Here is a 14,397-nt window from a genome sequence, read left to right as displayed (position 1 = left end):
CTTTCATTGCTTTGATCTAAAAATAAACACAACTTTTGGAACTTAAATTTACCTAGAATTAATGTGAGGTGTGCAGTATGGGAATCTTATTTTTTTACCATTTATTTATTGGATAGTTCATCCTTTTGAAACCCAGAGATTTGAAATGCCATATTTGTCATATTTAAATATGCCATATATACTTGGGTCTTTTTAGGACTTTTTGGTTTTGTAAAAATATCTTTTAATATAAGTCTCCTTTAATATCACATACCCTTTTTAGTCTTAGTTAAATCTAACTATAAATCCTCCATTCATTGACTAAACTTAAATTAGAAGCCAGTTCTTATGACTTGTCCGAGGAGGTTTTTATTTTATTTTTTTGGTTAATCCTCACCCGAGGATATTTTTTCATTGATATTTAGAGAGAGTAGAAGGGAGGGGGAGAGAGAGAGAGAGAAAAAACATCGATGTGAGAGAGACACATTGATTGGGCCTGGGGACCCAGCCTGCAACTGAGGTACATTACATGCCCTTGATTGGAATCGAACCCAGGACTCTTCAGTCGGAGGGCTGATGCTCTATCCATTGAGCCACACTGGCTAGGGCCCGAGGAGGTTTTTAAATAGTAGAGTTTATAGATAATACCATATTATAGTTGATGTGACTTGGATATTTAATCTTTAGCACAGTATGGCACAATGTAGGTGATGAATAAACTCATTCAGTCACTATAGGAAATGATTGCATACTAAGTGCATACTATGAAGATACAAGCTTGGGCTGGGGGTAAGGTCCTCTTTTAACTCATGGGGTTGACCTGTACCAGTATATGATTGTGAAAAGGATTGCAGAGTTAGAGAACATCTTGTAAGACCTTTTATAATGAGGATGAAAAGTCTAAACCTTTCCTAAATAGTCTCAAGCCCAGGCAAAGATTTTATTATTGTGGGGAATGTTTGCTCACATTTTTATCATTTCAATAGAACCAACTGTGAGAGCAGAGCTGATGGAACAGGTGCCTCATATTGCATTGTTTTGTCAAGAAAACCGGCCTTCAATCCCATATGCTTTTTCCAAATACTTACTACCTATTGTGGTTAGATATCTCGCAGATCAGAATAATCAGGTAAGAGTGCTATTTACATGTTCTTAATGGAAATTTATCTAATATGATGTATGTAGAATGATCTATTCATGTGAATGTTTGTTTCCTGTTTGACATTGTTATTCTGTTTTACAAAAGACCATTTGTCTTAGACAAGCTGTGTTGAGAATTTGGCAAATCTAGGTCTCCTTAATGCCATTATAGACAGTGCCTCCTACCTGCATCCTCATTGGTCACTTGGCTCCCTCATAGGTGTTCCTCAAAAAGTTTCTTTGTGAGACATTTTACAAGATGGCTTCTTTGTTCCACTTCTGTTATAACACAATCTACCAGGTTCTGTGTTTGCAATACTTAAAGAAAATAGCCACACGTTTTTATTTGCATGGTTTTACTAGTTGAGGTGAGAAGTCTTCAGTTTTGTAAAGTCAAGTAATAGAGTTAAATCATGTATGCACTTTGCTATGTCATGTATGTACTTTGTTTACCGTATACTGTTTATTTTTTCCTAGGTAAGAAAAACAAGTCAGGCAGCTTTGCTGGCTCTGTTGGAGCAAGAGTTAATTGAGCGATTTGATGTGGAGACCAAAGTGTGCCCCGTCCTCATAGAGCTAACTGCCCCAGATAGCAATGATGATGTGAAAACAGAAGCTGTGGCTGTAAGTAGAATGTGATATTTTAATTTAGGTGAAAATTAGTCCTATATTGACTAATAGAAGGTGCTCAATAAATATTATGCTACATTATGTGCTATAGGGTTTATACATATATTAGGTATCAAAGTAGCCACAAATAATTGGAATTTGAAATAGAATGACTGGCTACAAAAAGACATAGGCTTACAAGAAAAGAAGTATTTTGTGGGCCCCATATTGTGCCAAGCAACTGGAAATTAGATGGTTCTGTCACTGGGCTCACAAGCAAGATATATAGCAAGAAAATAAGTAACTATAAAATAGTATTATGTCAAAATGGAAAAATAAGATGGGAGAAAAAAAACAGTGCAGTTAAAAACAACTGTATTGAATGGAGAAACATTTGAATCCCTTTAATTGCTGTTGAGCACTTTTCTAGGCATTGTGTAAGCACAATAGGAAAAAAATAATAATACTTGGATCCTGCCCTTGACACTATGGTCTTTGGGGGAAGGGTAGTCAGGCAAGTAATTGTACTTGATGTAAATTATGGTTATTAATGATATGTAGATACTAATTCATTATGCACATAATAAAGTCAAGCATAATAGTAAATTTTCTGTTTTTTTTTAATATGGTTAACAAATATTTTTATAGAGAGCCATAAAAAATAGGGTATGAATTAGAATATATAGTAATATCTGTTGCACTTCACATCTATGGTTCCTGAGTTCAGATAGTAAGAATTCTGATAATAAATTAGGAAACTGATAAATTAACCTGAAAATTTATTCAAATCTGTTTGGATAGAGAGAGTTTACTATTTAAACCTAAAATAAAATAATTACATGTTTGTTGATATAAAAAAAAAATCAAACCAAAATTTTATGGTACTTCTGAATCATTAGTAGGATGAATTTGACCATCTTTCTAGTCCATTCCCTTAGAAATTCCTTGATTTTATTTTATTTTTATATACTCAAGTACCAGTTAATAAGGTTAGATACTCTGGTACCAGTTAATGTTTAGATACTTTTTTCCCAGTAATCCCATTTTTATTGAAGTGAAATTCACATAATATAAAATAAGCCATTTAAGGTGTACAGTTAAATAACATTTAGTATTTTTGTAATGTTGTACATCCACCACCTCTGTCAAGTTCTAAAACATAGATTTTTTTTCCCCACAAGTTCCTCATGAAGGGAAATCAATTTCAGCATCATTGTTGGTTTGTATTGAGCAGAGTTTAACTTGCTCTGCTATAATTTGTGATAGGATTTAATAATAGTAAAATATTGTAATGACAGTAAAAAGACTATTCCCAGCACTGGATGAAACCTGTGATGCTCTTACAATTGGTTCACATTTATTTTGTCACTAGAGGCCCAGTGCACAGAATTTGTGCACAGGTAGGGTCCCTAGTGGCTGCCAGCTGCCAGCTGGGGCCTCCCTTCCCCCAGCTGCCTGCCCCGGCCAGGCGGGGCCAGCCAGGAGGGAGGGGCCTTGGGTGGTTGGCCAGCCGGCCCTGCCCCCTGGTCAAACTCCCAGTCGAGAGCACAATTTGCATATTAGGCTTTTATTACATAGGATGTTTTTCATTCCCTGACTTCCCAGCTGTTTTCTATCTGGGGAATAATTTATTCTAATAAATGTAATTTATAGATCAGTGATACAGTATAACTTTGGATCTTTAATCTAGGGCTTGGAAATTCTTAGAAATAGTATGGAGTCAAATAACAAAACTGGCTTTGGGGTTTAGGAGATGTAGGTGTTATCCCCAGTTCTGAGGATGTTTCCACTTGTTCATTGCTAACTAACAGAAATGCATTTGATTTTTGTATTCTGACATTTTTGTATCCTGCAAATTTTCTAAATTCGCTTATTTGTTCTAGTGGCTTCTTTGTAGATTCTGTGGAATTTTCTGTGCAGACAACCGTGTCACATATGAGCTTTCTTTCCAATCTGTATGCCTTTTATTTGTCATATTTGCATGGCTGGGATTAGATACAACAGATGAATAGATAAATGATGAGAAATCATCAGAAATCTTTCTATATTAACTGGGGCAAATTTATTTAAAGAACGTGGGGCTGGTTTTCAAACAGTTTATCCGCACTTTGCCTAGCACTATATTAACTGACACTTGTGCGTGTGGGAACTGTGTCCTGGCCTTCCTTGGAAGCTAGGCTTTGCAGAGTAAGGATGTGGTTCCAGTATGCACAAGTTTCATTTAAAATAGTACTTTGTAAAGTAAGAACTGCCTCTGTTTAGTCTTTTCTTAGCAATACATATACTAAACCCAGATCCTCCTTATAGATACTCTTTCCCATTAAATTAAATAGCCAATATTTATTTTCTTACTGAGAAAATGTAGGGTTTTATTGCTTTTAAAGTTATCAGGAAAAATGATTAATAAGATTGAAACTAAACAAACATGAAGTTTTAATGATTTTCTCTGGGCTTACTATGCATTTAGTAACTACTAGCTGATGTTATTGGTGGTAATTACTATCTATTTTTCTGTCTTCAACTCAGATAAGATGAATGTTTTTTGTAATGGTATAATGATGTCATAGTATATATTATATATTCTTAAATTATATGCTTCTAATAAGTTAGCAAACTTAACTTTCTGTTCAAATATAAACTTATGAAAGCCTGTTTGAAGATAATTTTCAGTGTATTTTTGTTCTTATTTATTTTAGATAATGTGCAAAATGGCTCCCATGGTTGGGAAGGACATTACAGAGCGTCTTATCCTGCCTAGGTTTTGTGAGATGTGCTGTGATTGCAGAATGTTTCATGTTCGAAAGGTATTTTTTAGTCTTGTTTGTTTGTTTGTTTGCTTAAGAACACTTGGTTCTAGTGTTTACTATATTGATATGTGAAATTTAAAAGATTATTTTTAGCCCAGCCAGTGTGGCTCAGTTGGTGGAGCATCATCCCCTGCACAAAATGGTAACTGGTTAGATTCCCTGTCAGGACACACGCCCAGGTTGTGGGCTAGATCCCCAGTGGAAGCATGCAGGAGGCAGCTGATTGATGTTTCTCTCTCATCAATGTTTCTGACTCTCTTTCTCTCCCTCCCTCCCTCTCTAAAAACAAAAAAATCAGTTAAGAAAACTCAAATTAAAAAAAATAAATAAAAGGTTATTTTAAAAGAACTTTATGTATAATACTTTGAAATGTCAGTGATGCTTTTGTTGTCAGGTCTGTGCTGCCAACTTCGGAGATATCTGCAGTGTAGTTGGCCAGCAAGCTACTGAAGAAATGCTGGTAAGTATTACAGAAACAAAGGAGTAATAAGGAGTAAGTAGTGCATTACAAAATAGCACATAAAGTTTAAAGTGCATACATTTACCCGCAGATTTTATTAATACAATTTCACAAATATAAACGAGAAGGGAGTAGGACTTTGAGCTTAGGAGTTTAAATTTCTGTAATCTGAACTGTGGTTTTGATAAAGACAGTTTGTTAAAAATGCAAATATGGCCCTGGCTGGGTGTTCAGTGGTTAGAGCATCAGCACACACACCAAAGGATCTTGGGTTTGATTCCTGGTCATGGGCGTGTACCTGGGTTGCAGGTTCGATCCCCAGCCATGGTCAGGGCACGTTCAGGAGGCAACCAATTCATGTATCTCACATCATGTCTCTCTCTCTCTCTCTCTCTCTCTCTCTTTTTCTCTCTTTATTCCCCTCCTCATCCCTCCCTCCTCTCTTCCACTCTCTAAAAAAAATCAATGGAAAAAAATACCCTTGGGTGACGATTAACCAAAAAAAAAAAAAAAAAAAGCAATATGTATAAGGACCATTGATTAATTTTTACCCCTCTTACTTTTATTAAACAAATCAATTATTATTTAAATTAATTTTTATTAGCAACCCTCAAGTCTTTCAGTGACAAACCAACAGCTGGTTCTTTTTAAATAGTTAATTCATAAAATATATATACTTAATGTACAAGTTAACATACTTTGAGAGTTTCTGAAACCATCTGTTAGGCAAAGTAAGTTTAGGTATAAGCTCTTGATAAATAACATTTAAGTAATATTTGTTGGAATTATTTTGTTTTTTCATAGCCAATAGTTTGTGAATTAGATGTATTTCATTTAAAATTACTGAGTATTAATGCTAAACAGGTCTTCTAAATTTTGTTAAAATCTAATATTTTAAAACACTGTAAAAGTAGAAAATGAAATAAAACTACATGAATACTTCAGCGATATTGCGAGTTTGGTTCCATACCACCACAATAAAGTAAATGTCATAGTGAAGAGAGTCACGTAAATTTTTTTGGTTTCCCAGTACATATAAAAATTATGTTTACATTACACTATAGTCTATTAAATGCACAATAGCATTAAATCTTTTAAAAAATGTACATACCTTAATTTAAAAATACTTTATTGTCCCCTGGCCAGTGTTGTGTTGTTCAGTGGTTGGAGCGTCGGACCGTACACCCAAGGGTCGTGTGTTCAATTCCCTGTCAGGGGCATGTATACCTGGGTTGCAAGTTTGATCCCTGGCACCGGTCGGGTTGCGTGTGGGAGACAACCAGTCGATGTGCCTCTTTCACATCGATGTTCCTCTCTCTTTCTCTCTCTCCCTCCCACCCTCCCTCCTTTTCTTCCACTCTCTAAAAATCAATGGAAAAAGTATCCTTGGGTGGGGATTAATTTAAATAAATAAAAATAGTTTATTCCTAAAAAATGCTAGCCATCGTCTGAGTCTGTTGAAAAAATGGTGGCAATAGATTTGCTTCATGCAGGGTTGCCAAAGCGAAGCACAATAAAATGAGGTATGCCTGTATTGCACTCTGTCTGCCTAACGAAACACTGTCCTTGCATAGCTGCCCAGGTTTTTTCAACTTTGTTCTGATAACGTATGGGGAGTCCGGAAAGCTTGTGCTGAATGCTTCATGGCGGTTTCATGTGCAACATGTCAAGAAATCCGACGGACTAAATTATCAGCACTGTTTATTAATTTGATCAGTGATCCTTCACGTTGGGTAGGATTTTGTTTAATTACTATTTTTGTAAATAATACATTTTATACATGATTTGGAGTTCATAATTCAAGTAATAATTTGTTATTTAAGGCATGTTATTGTTCATTCTAGGAGTAGACAATAGATAGACAACTGTATTAACTGTTTTTTTTAAACTGGACAAACTTTCTGTCCAAATATAAAGCATGTTCAGTCCATTGTTATGATGTATGTAGTCTATTGATTTTCAGGTTTTAAGCCAGGGGTGGGGAACGTCTGGCCCACAGGTTATATAAGGCCCACGAAATCATTTGGCCTGGCCCTACCGAGGCATTAGGGGTGAGTTAATTAAATGCTTCACCAAATATGCAGGCTAATTTTTAAGTTGATTATTTTGTATGGCCCATGAATGATGTTAAAAACATCCAAATGGCCCTTGGCAGAAAAATGGTTCCCTACCCCTGTACATTAACCTTTAATATATGGGATGTCTCACTTGGTCATAGCGTAATAATTCTTTATATGTTGTTGGATTTTGCTAGTATTTTGTTAAGGATTTTTATATTCATATATGAGGTAATGGTCTGTAGTTTTTTCTTCTATGGTTTTTTTATTATTGTTGCTATCAGGGTAATAATGGCCTCATAGAACAAGTTAGGAAGTGTTTCCTATTCTTCTCTGGTTAAGGGAAGAATTGGTAATAATTCTCTTTTAAATGTTTAATAGAATTCAGGAGTGAAGCCAAGTCATCTGGGCCTGGGCTTTTCTTTGTGGATATAGTCTTTTTTATTACTACTTTAATCTCTTCACTTGTTATAGGTCTATCCATATTGTCTATTTCTTCAAATATTTTGTCTTCTCTTTTTTCTCTCTTCTTCTGGTATTCCCATTACACATATGCTGATGTGCTTAAATGGTATCTCGCATTATTCTGAGACAGTATTTATTTTTCCTCATATTCTCTTTTCTCTCTATTTTTCATCTTGTATAAGTTATATTGATATACCTCAAGTTCACTAATGTTTTTTCTGCCAGTCCAGATCTATTGTTGAATTCATGCAGTGAATTTTTTTTATTTCAGCTATTATACTTTTCAACTTCAGAATTTCCATTTGGTTCTCTTTTTAAATATTCGTCTCTTTATTAATATTCTTTATTTGATATGATATTATCCTCATACCTTCACTTCTTTAATCATGCTTTCCTTTAGTTCTGTGAACAGTTTGTAATGGCTGCTTTGAAGTGGTTTTTTTGTTGTTGTTAAGTCCAACATTTTATTGCTCTCACACACAGTTTCTGTTACTTAATTTTTTTTTTCCAGTGTATGGGTCATACTTTTCTGTTCCTTTCCATGCCTTGTAATTTTTTGTTAGAAACTGGACATTTTAGTTAGATAATGTATCGATAGCCTTCTTGGGAGCTTATAATTGTTATTTGTTTGTTTAGTGACTGAGGGAATACTTTAGTGGATTCTTATTTCCCCCTTCAGGAGGCACAACTTTGGGTCTACACGCCCACAGTCACCCTTGGGATGAGAACATTTTGGTGGGAGTGGGAGGTTCACCAGCTTGAGGTTCCCTTGGCTTATCTCTCCCAGCCTCACCAACTTGGGCATGGGCTTTTGGGGCCTCAGGATTCTGATCCCCGTCCAAGGTAGAGCCTCTATTTCACTAATGGGCCTTAGGTAGGAGAAGGGAACCCCCAGCACTCCACTGCACTTGCCCAGGACCTGTCCTCAGCAACAGGTAGCTGAGGGCAGGGGGACAAATGTTGGAAGCCCTCCAGCTGGGAGCTGGAGGAGAGGGAGCCCACTGTTCTTGGCTACAGCAGTCTGGAGTGGCAGCGCAGCCTCGCTGAGCTGGCCTTGGTTCATATACTCAGACTCTCAACTTTTTTACTGAGCTTTTGTGGATTTTATTGACTGGATATTACTTAATTTGTTGTTCGCCTTTAGGGCTTTTCCAGAGGTGTTGAATGGTGGAGTTTTTTCCCATTTCACTGGAGAGTGTGGGCCAGTGGAGCTCCTTATGCTGTCATGCCAGAAGTTGATCTCAGGATCTCACCACATCCATTTTCAAAACAAAATTTACATACAGGAAGCGACTGTTAAGCCTTTGTACTATTTTAATGTGTTTATTATCATCTTGTATAAGATTATTAGAAAGGACTTTGTAGCTTATTTGAAGTTTTTATTTTGAAATTTTAACTACTGTGTTCGAGCAACATGCGGTATTTCCTGTTAATTTGGGAAGAGGTATATATTAAAATGAAGGATTCCTTAAATCTCAGTCATTTGAGGTATATATAAATCCTATGCCTATTTGAGACAAGCTTAGAGTTTTAACAATATCCAGGGTAGACTAAATACATGCATATAATTTTAAAAGTTACCTTTTGTGCTTTTATGGAAATACAAAGAAGAAAAAAATCTAAGTTAACACATACACACTATTCTTTTTGCTATCATGAGTGTAATTCTAGCCCAGTGGTTGGCAAACTCATTAGTCAACAGAGCCAAATATCAACAGTACAATGATTGAAATTTCTTTTGAGAGCCAAATTTTTTAAACTTAAACTTCTTCCAACGCCACTTCTTCAAAATAGACTCGCCCAGGCCGTGGTACTTTGTGGAAGAGCCACACTCAAAGGGCCAAAGAGCCGCATGTGGCTCGCGAGCCGCAGTTTGCCGACCACAGTTCTACGCTTTTTAAAAAATCAATTTAATAATTTGGTAACTACTTCTCCAAGCAGGTCAATACCAATAATAGGCATACTTTACATGTATTTATTTGCCTTTGTAAAATTTACACATCGCATGTAATCCTCATTTTAAAACTTGGGAAAGGTATTGTTATGCCTAAAAGGTGAAATTTCAGAGAAATTGGTTTATAGTTTTTCCCATCATAGTTGCATATGTCAGATTGTGTCCATCCTTCTATTTCCTCCCATGAACATCTCCTTTACAAATGCTTGTGGTTTTTGAGCATATTTACAAACATAATACAGAAACACAGTATGAAGTAAAATTCTATAACCTTTTCAGTTCTCCTACTTGAGACATTTATTGATAACAGTAATATATGCTTCCAGAGTTTTGTGAAAAATATTCTAAGTCAGTATTACATTTCTGATGAATATGTATATAGTCCCCATACATCTGCCTTGCTTCCTTGTAGTGAATAAATTACAGTCTTTCCTATCCTAAAACATCAAACAAATTTATCACATTTTGTGGACTTTATTGCTTTATATTTTCTGTTTGGCATCATGATTTTATTCATTCTTATTGTTCCTGAGAACACAACAGGACTTTCTTTAGTTTTTTTCCATGTAAATGTTTTATAGGATCTCATATTCATACTCTCATGGTTTAAATATTCAAGCCAGGATAAAAAAGAAAATTGAAAGTAAAAAAGAAAGTAGTTTATAAAGAACTTTAAATTCTAGCTGAGGAATGATTTATAGTTCTGAATCTGCGTTTCTTTTAGAAAAAGTTTATTATTATCTTAAACTACTTCATTAAGTATATGGAAAATAGATTGTTAATAATCCCATATTTTTATGATTCATGACTTTTTCTTTTCTTCCTAGGTTCGCCAAGCAGCTTTTCAGTCTCTGGGACCTTTCATATCTACTTTTGCTAATCCATCAAGCTCAGGCCAGTATTTTAAAGAAGAAAGCAAAAGTTCAGAAAATACATCAGTAGAAGACAAAAATAGGTATAAATTTTTAAAACTTTGCTTCCAGTTTTACTGCTTGTGGGAACATTTTCTTTTTCATTTTCACTATTTTATAATAAGTTCCTTTTGGAAAATTTTCTCTTTCTCTTGATTATACAAATTGGTAAATATTTTTATAGTTCTAGTTTTAAATACATTTGTTAAGCGTTTTGGTTGCTTGTATATTAGATGAGTAAATGAAGATGTACATGACACACTTAGTTTGATGCCAGTCACATGGAAAACTATAAATGATGAATTCAATAGTAGTTTGGAATAAGTTTACTTAATAAATTATTATTTAGGAAACCATCTGTTGACATTTAGAATATATGAGGTAATGGTTGTACAACTTAAAGGGCTTGGTTTTTTAAAGAATAAATCCTAACTTATTGTTTTAATATATAGTCCATTTCTTACTATTATTTTTCCTTCCAGTCAATTATTTAATTGTGGATCTTGGATTCTCTGTCTACAGAATGATGATTGTAATCTCAGTTGAGGAGGAAAGTATTCTAATGATTAGCACCAAATTTCTGTACTTAGTAACTAGAATATCAATTTTAAATGTATTAAACTAATAGGGCAACAGGTTTTTAAATGAAACTTAGAGGACAACTCTGATTTTTATTTTTTATATTTTTGCATTTAAAAAAATTTAATTGAGTTTTAGTTTTTTAAATTATATTACATACTTAGGGAAAAAACAATTCAAACATTACTTAGTGCATGGGAATTAAGCACAAATTTTTGCAGGTGTACATTTGAAATAATTGAGTACCTGTTTTTGAAACAGCCCCTACTATAATGCTTGAGTTACCATAGTGCTTTGTCCCTCCCTTGTCATAATGCTAATGGACATTTTCTTCTGTAGGTCTTGATACTGTGATATTTGCTTTCTTGGTGTTTTGATTTGGCAGTTCTTCCTTTCTTCTCTGCTGCCTTGTTTTACCTTTTTGCCTGTTCTCCTACTGTCCTGCTGAATAGCCAAACAAACCTGAGGTACTGTTTTTTGTAAAGGAAGAAAAATCACTCTAAACCTGCCTTCCTAGCAAGCACAGTCAATTCTTTTGAAAACAGCTGCTGCAAGGAATTTGACAAAAATACTGATTGGGGGTGGGGGATGTTATCTGTTTTTCATTTTTAAAGTCAGTATATATTTTCCCTATCTAATTGTACATAGGCTATGATGTAACTTATTTATTTTTAAAACTGGAGGCAGTCTAGTAAGTGAAAATAAAAATTTACAGAAAATGGTGTAGCGTAGGGATAAGGAAACTTTCTGTAAAGGCTAAATTATGTTTTCAGTCTCTGTCACAACTACTCAGTTCTGCCTTTGCCGTGTGTAGCAGCCATAGACAATACATAAACAGATGGCCTTGGCCCTGTTCCAGTAAAACTTCATTGGCAAAAATAGTTGGTGTGGCTATCATGGCCAATAGTATTGCTCACTGCCAGTATTGGACATTATTGGGAGAGCTATTTAAAGGTAGTTATCTTTTAGCTACAAACCTTAATTTCTCTTCCATTGTATTGAGTTATGTCTTACTGTCAAGCCAATACTATTTGTAGTATTGGATTTTCACTATTTTATATGACTTTGTTTAAATGTGTTAATGGTGTAGGGGAGAGAAGAGAGAATTCCTGACTAAGGAAGCTTGTTAAAAACATTGTAAAAACTTTTGTATAGTTTTACTTCCTAGCTTCAAAAAGAGTCATCCTATATATTATTAATCTCATAACCATTAGTTTGTTTGCCCTCTCTTAAATACTGCATTGGGTTTTGTTTTATACTGCTGTCTTATTATTTAGGATTGATTGATGGAGCAAAAATTAATTGAGCACCTACTAACAACCAGCTACTGTAGATAGAAATAGAGAACTTGGAACCTGTTCTCACGGTCCTCTCAGTTTCTAGAATTCAGATTTCTCAACTATGTTACAAAATAAGCAAGGTTTTGGCAATATATTTCCATTACTACTTATTTATTATATATTGTTTCATCTGACCCTGGAAACATTTAATATAATTTAACAATGTTTGAAGAATTTGTTAATTATAAACATCTAACTTTATATACAAAATTTATCGTTCTTCACCTCAGAGTAGGCTATTTCAATGGTTCTTCGAAGGTGTTAATAAAAGCTACTTCCAGAAGGCTGTTTTCAAACTTGCATTTCTAAATTTTGTCAAACCAACAGTTACATTATTCTTTGAACACATTGTTCTTTTGGTTCTCCGTGCTTTCTCTTTGGGAAGCCCTGCTGTTCCATTTGTACTTTATTTAACAAAGTTGGTTTCAGTGTGTTTGCTGTCTCTGGACTCACTACCTCCAAGAATATATCCTTGCATTTTTTCAGGAAATTCATAGCTTTTGCATCTTGGCTATCAGTAGGACTGGAATGAGAATAATTTTTAATCAGGTCTCTCTTTTTTTCATTTTTAAATGTATTTTTTATTGTTGATAGTATTACAAATATCTCCCATTCCCCGAACGCCCCCCTTTCCACCTTCCTCCCAGTATCTTACACACCCCTATCTTTTTAATTGTGTATTTCTGTATGTCACCTAATAGACTACAAGTCCATCCTATGTAGCAATGTAGTTTTTTATCTTCGTATACTCTTAACACCTTCTTTTGGTCTGGCACATAGTTGGCACGTAATACATCTTGAATGACTTATTATAAGGAAATATATTTAATTTTAAAATCCTTAAATAATGAGCCACTAATGCTAGTTTTTGTCAGTTTAGCTTAATGCCATCTATGTGAAAGTAATATTGTTATTGGTACAAATTCGGAAGTATTTCACAGTTAAAACTTCATTTATTTAATTCACAGTACTTGAAAGATGTATCTTGGAGAGTGCTCTTTGCTTTTATCCCAGGATACAGTGCTTCTCTAACCAGATGTTCTATAGGTCATTTTCTCCTTGAAAAGCAGGTACAAGTACTTATTTTCTAGGCCCATAGTCTCTAGTCAGGAACTCTGAGAATATTAATCATAAACTAAAGGAAACTTAAGGTTCTTTTTGCAAGAAATTTCTGGCTTACTCTCTGGTGCTCTTATTGCCTTCGATCTCTTAGGAAATAATTCTCATTATGCAGAACCATGTCTCCTCAATTTTTAAAAAATATTTGCTTGTATAATGGCATTTGGAAGTCTGATAATTCAGAGTATCAGAATTTTGGCATCTAGCAGCTTGATCTTGCATTGACTCTTATCCAGTCCTAGGAAAAAATCTGTATTATTATTTTTAATATATTTTTATTGATTTCAGAGAGGAAGGGAGAGAGAGATAGAAACATTAATTATGAGAGAGAATCGTTGATTGGCTGCCTCCTGCACAATCCCTACTGGGTATAGAGCCCTCAACCAGGCCATGTGCCCTGACCAGGAATCAAACCATGACCTCCAGGTTCATAGGTTGAGGCTCAACCACTGAGCCACTCCAGCCAGGCAGAAAAAAAACCTGTATTTAGAGAACTTTTATTTTTTGACAGTTTGAAGCAACTTATAATTCATACATGTATAATTCTTCCCAGAATTTAATATTAGGAAGTCTTTTTTTTTCTTTTAAAAACTGTACAAACTAATAATTTTACATTAGTCAAGTAGAATGACTTGGCTGTTCTTTGTTTTTTAGGCTAAGAATATTAAAATGTAGTATTCTTAATTTTAATATTAAAATTTAATTTGAATGCTAAGGTGAAAATAGTGATCAAGGAACTTCAGGACCTGGGAATAATTTTATATACTTAATTGCATTCTTTTTGTATATTTTAAATGGAACTTTCTAAAATTCATCAGATAATAGTTGAAGTGTTACAAGTTTTACTCATTTGCTCCTTACCCTCACAAAACAATACCTTGTTACTATAATTTTTAAAATTTAGTTTGCATGATATCAGAAAAAATGCAAAAATAACAGAGAATTCCATATACTCTTTACTCAGATTCTCCAGATGT

General features: G+C 34.4%; 2 protein-coding genes across 8 annotated transcripts in view; one reads left to right on the top strand and one right to left on the bottom strand.

Annotated features, from left to right (window-relative positions):
- Positions 1-14,397, bottom strand: part of RALBP1 (ralA binding protein 1) — a 100,137-nt gene that overhangs the window by 9,771 nt on the left and 75,969 nt on the right. The window lies entirely within an intron of this gene.
- Positions 1-14,397, top strand: part of PPP4R1 (protein phosphatase 4 regulatory subunit 1) — a 66,013-nt gene that overhangs the window by 22,933 nt on the left and 28,683 nt on the right. For 6 of the 7 annotated variants that reach the window (XM_054723892.1, XM_054723889.1, XM_054723887.1 and 3 more), the window contains exons 5-10: positions 966-1,108; positions 1,597-1,743; positions 4,425-4,532; positions 4,930-4,995; positions 6,570-6,728; positions 10,299-10,426. In XM_054723892.1, coding sequence (XP_054579867.1) covers positions 966-1,108; positions 1,597-1,743; positions 4,425-4,532; positions 4,930-4,995; positions 6,570-6,728; positions 10,299-10,426 — 751 coding nt within the window. The remainder of the gene's footprint in view (positions 1-965; positions 1,109-1,596; positions 1,744-4,424; positions 4,533-4,929; positions 4,996-6,569; positions 6,729-10,298; positions 10,427-14,397) is intronic. The other variant, XM_054723890.1, reaches the window with a different exon arrangement.

Source organism: Eptesicus fuscus, chromosome 12, assembly GCF_027574615.1.
Source record: "Eptesicus fuscus isolate TK198812 chromosome 12, DD_ASM_mEF_20220401, whole genome shotgun sequence".
NCBI classification, from domain to species: domain Eukaryota; kingdom Metazoa; phylum Chordata; class Mammalia; order Chiroptera; family Vespertilionidae; genus Eptesicus; species Eptesicus fuscus.
The sequence above is the reverse complement of the archived record's forward strand: the minus strand, read 5'-3'. Positions and strand labels throughout refer to the sequence as shown.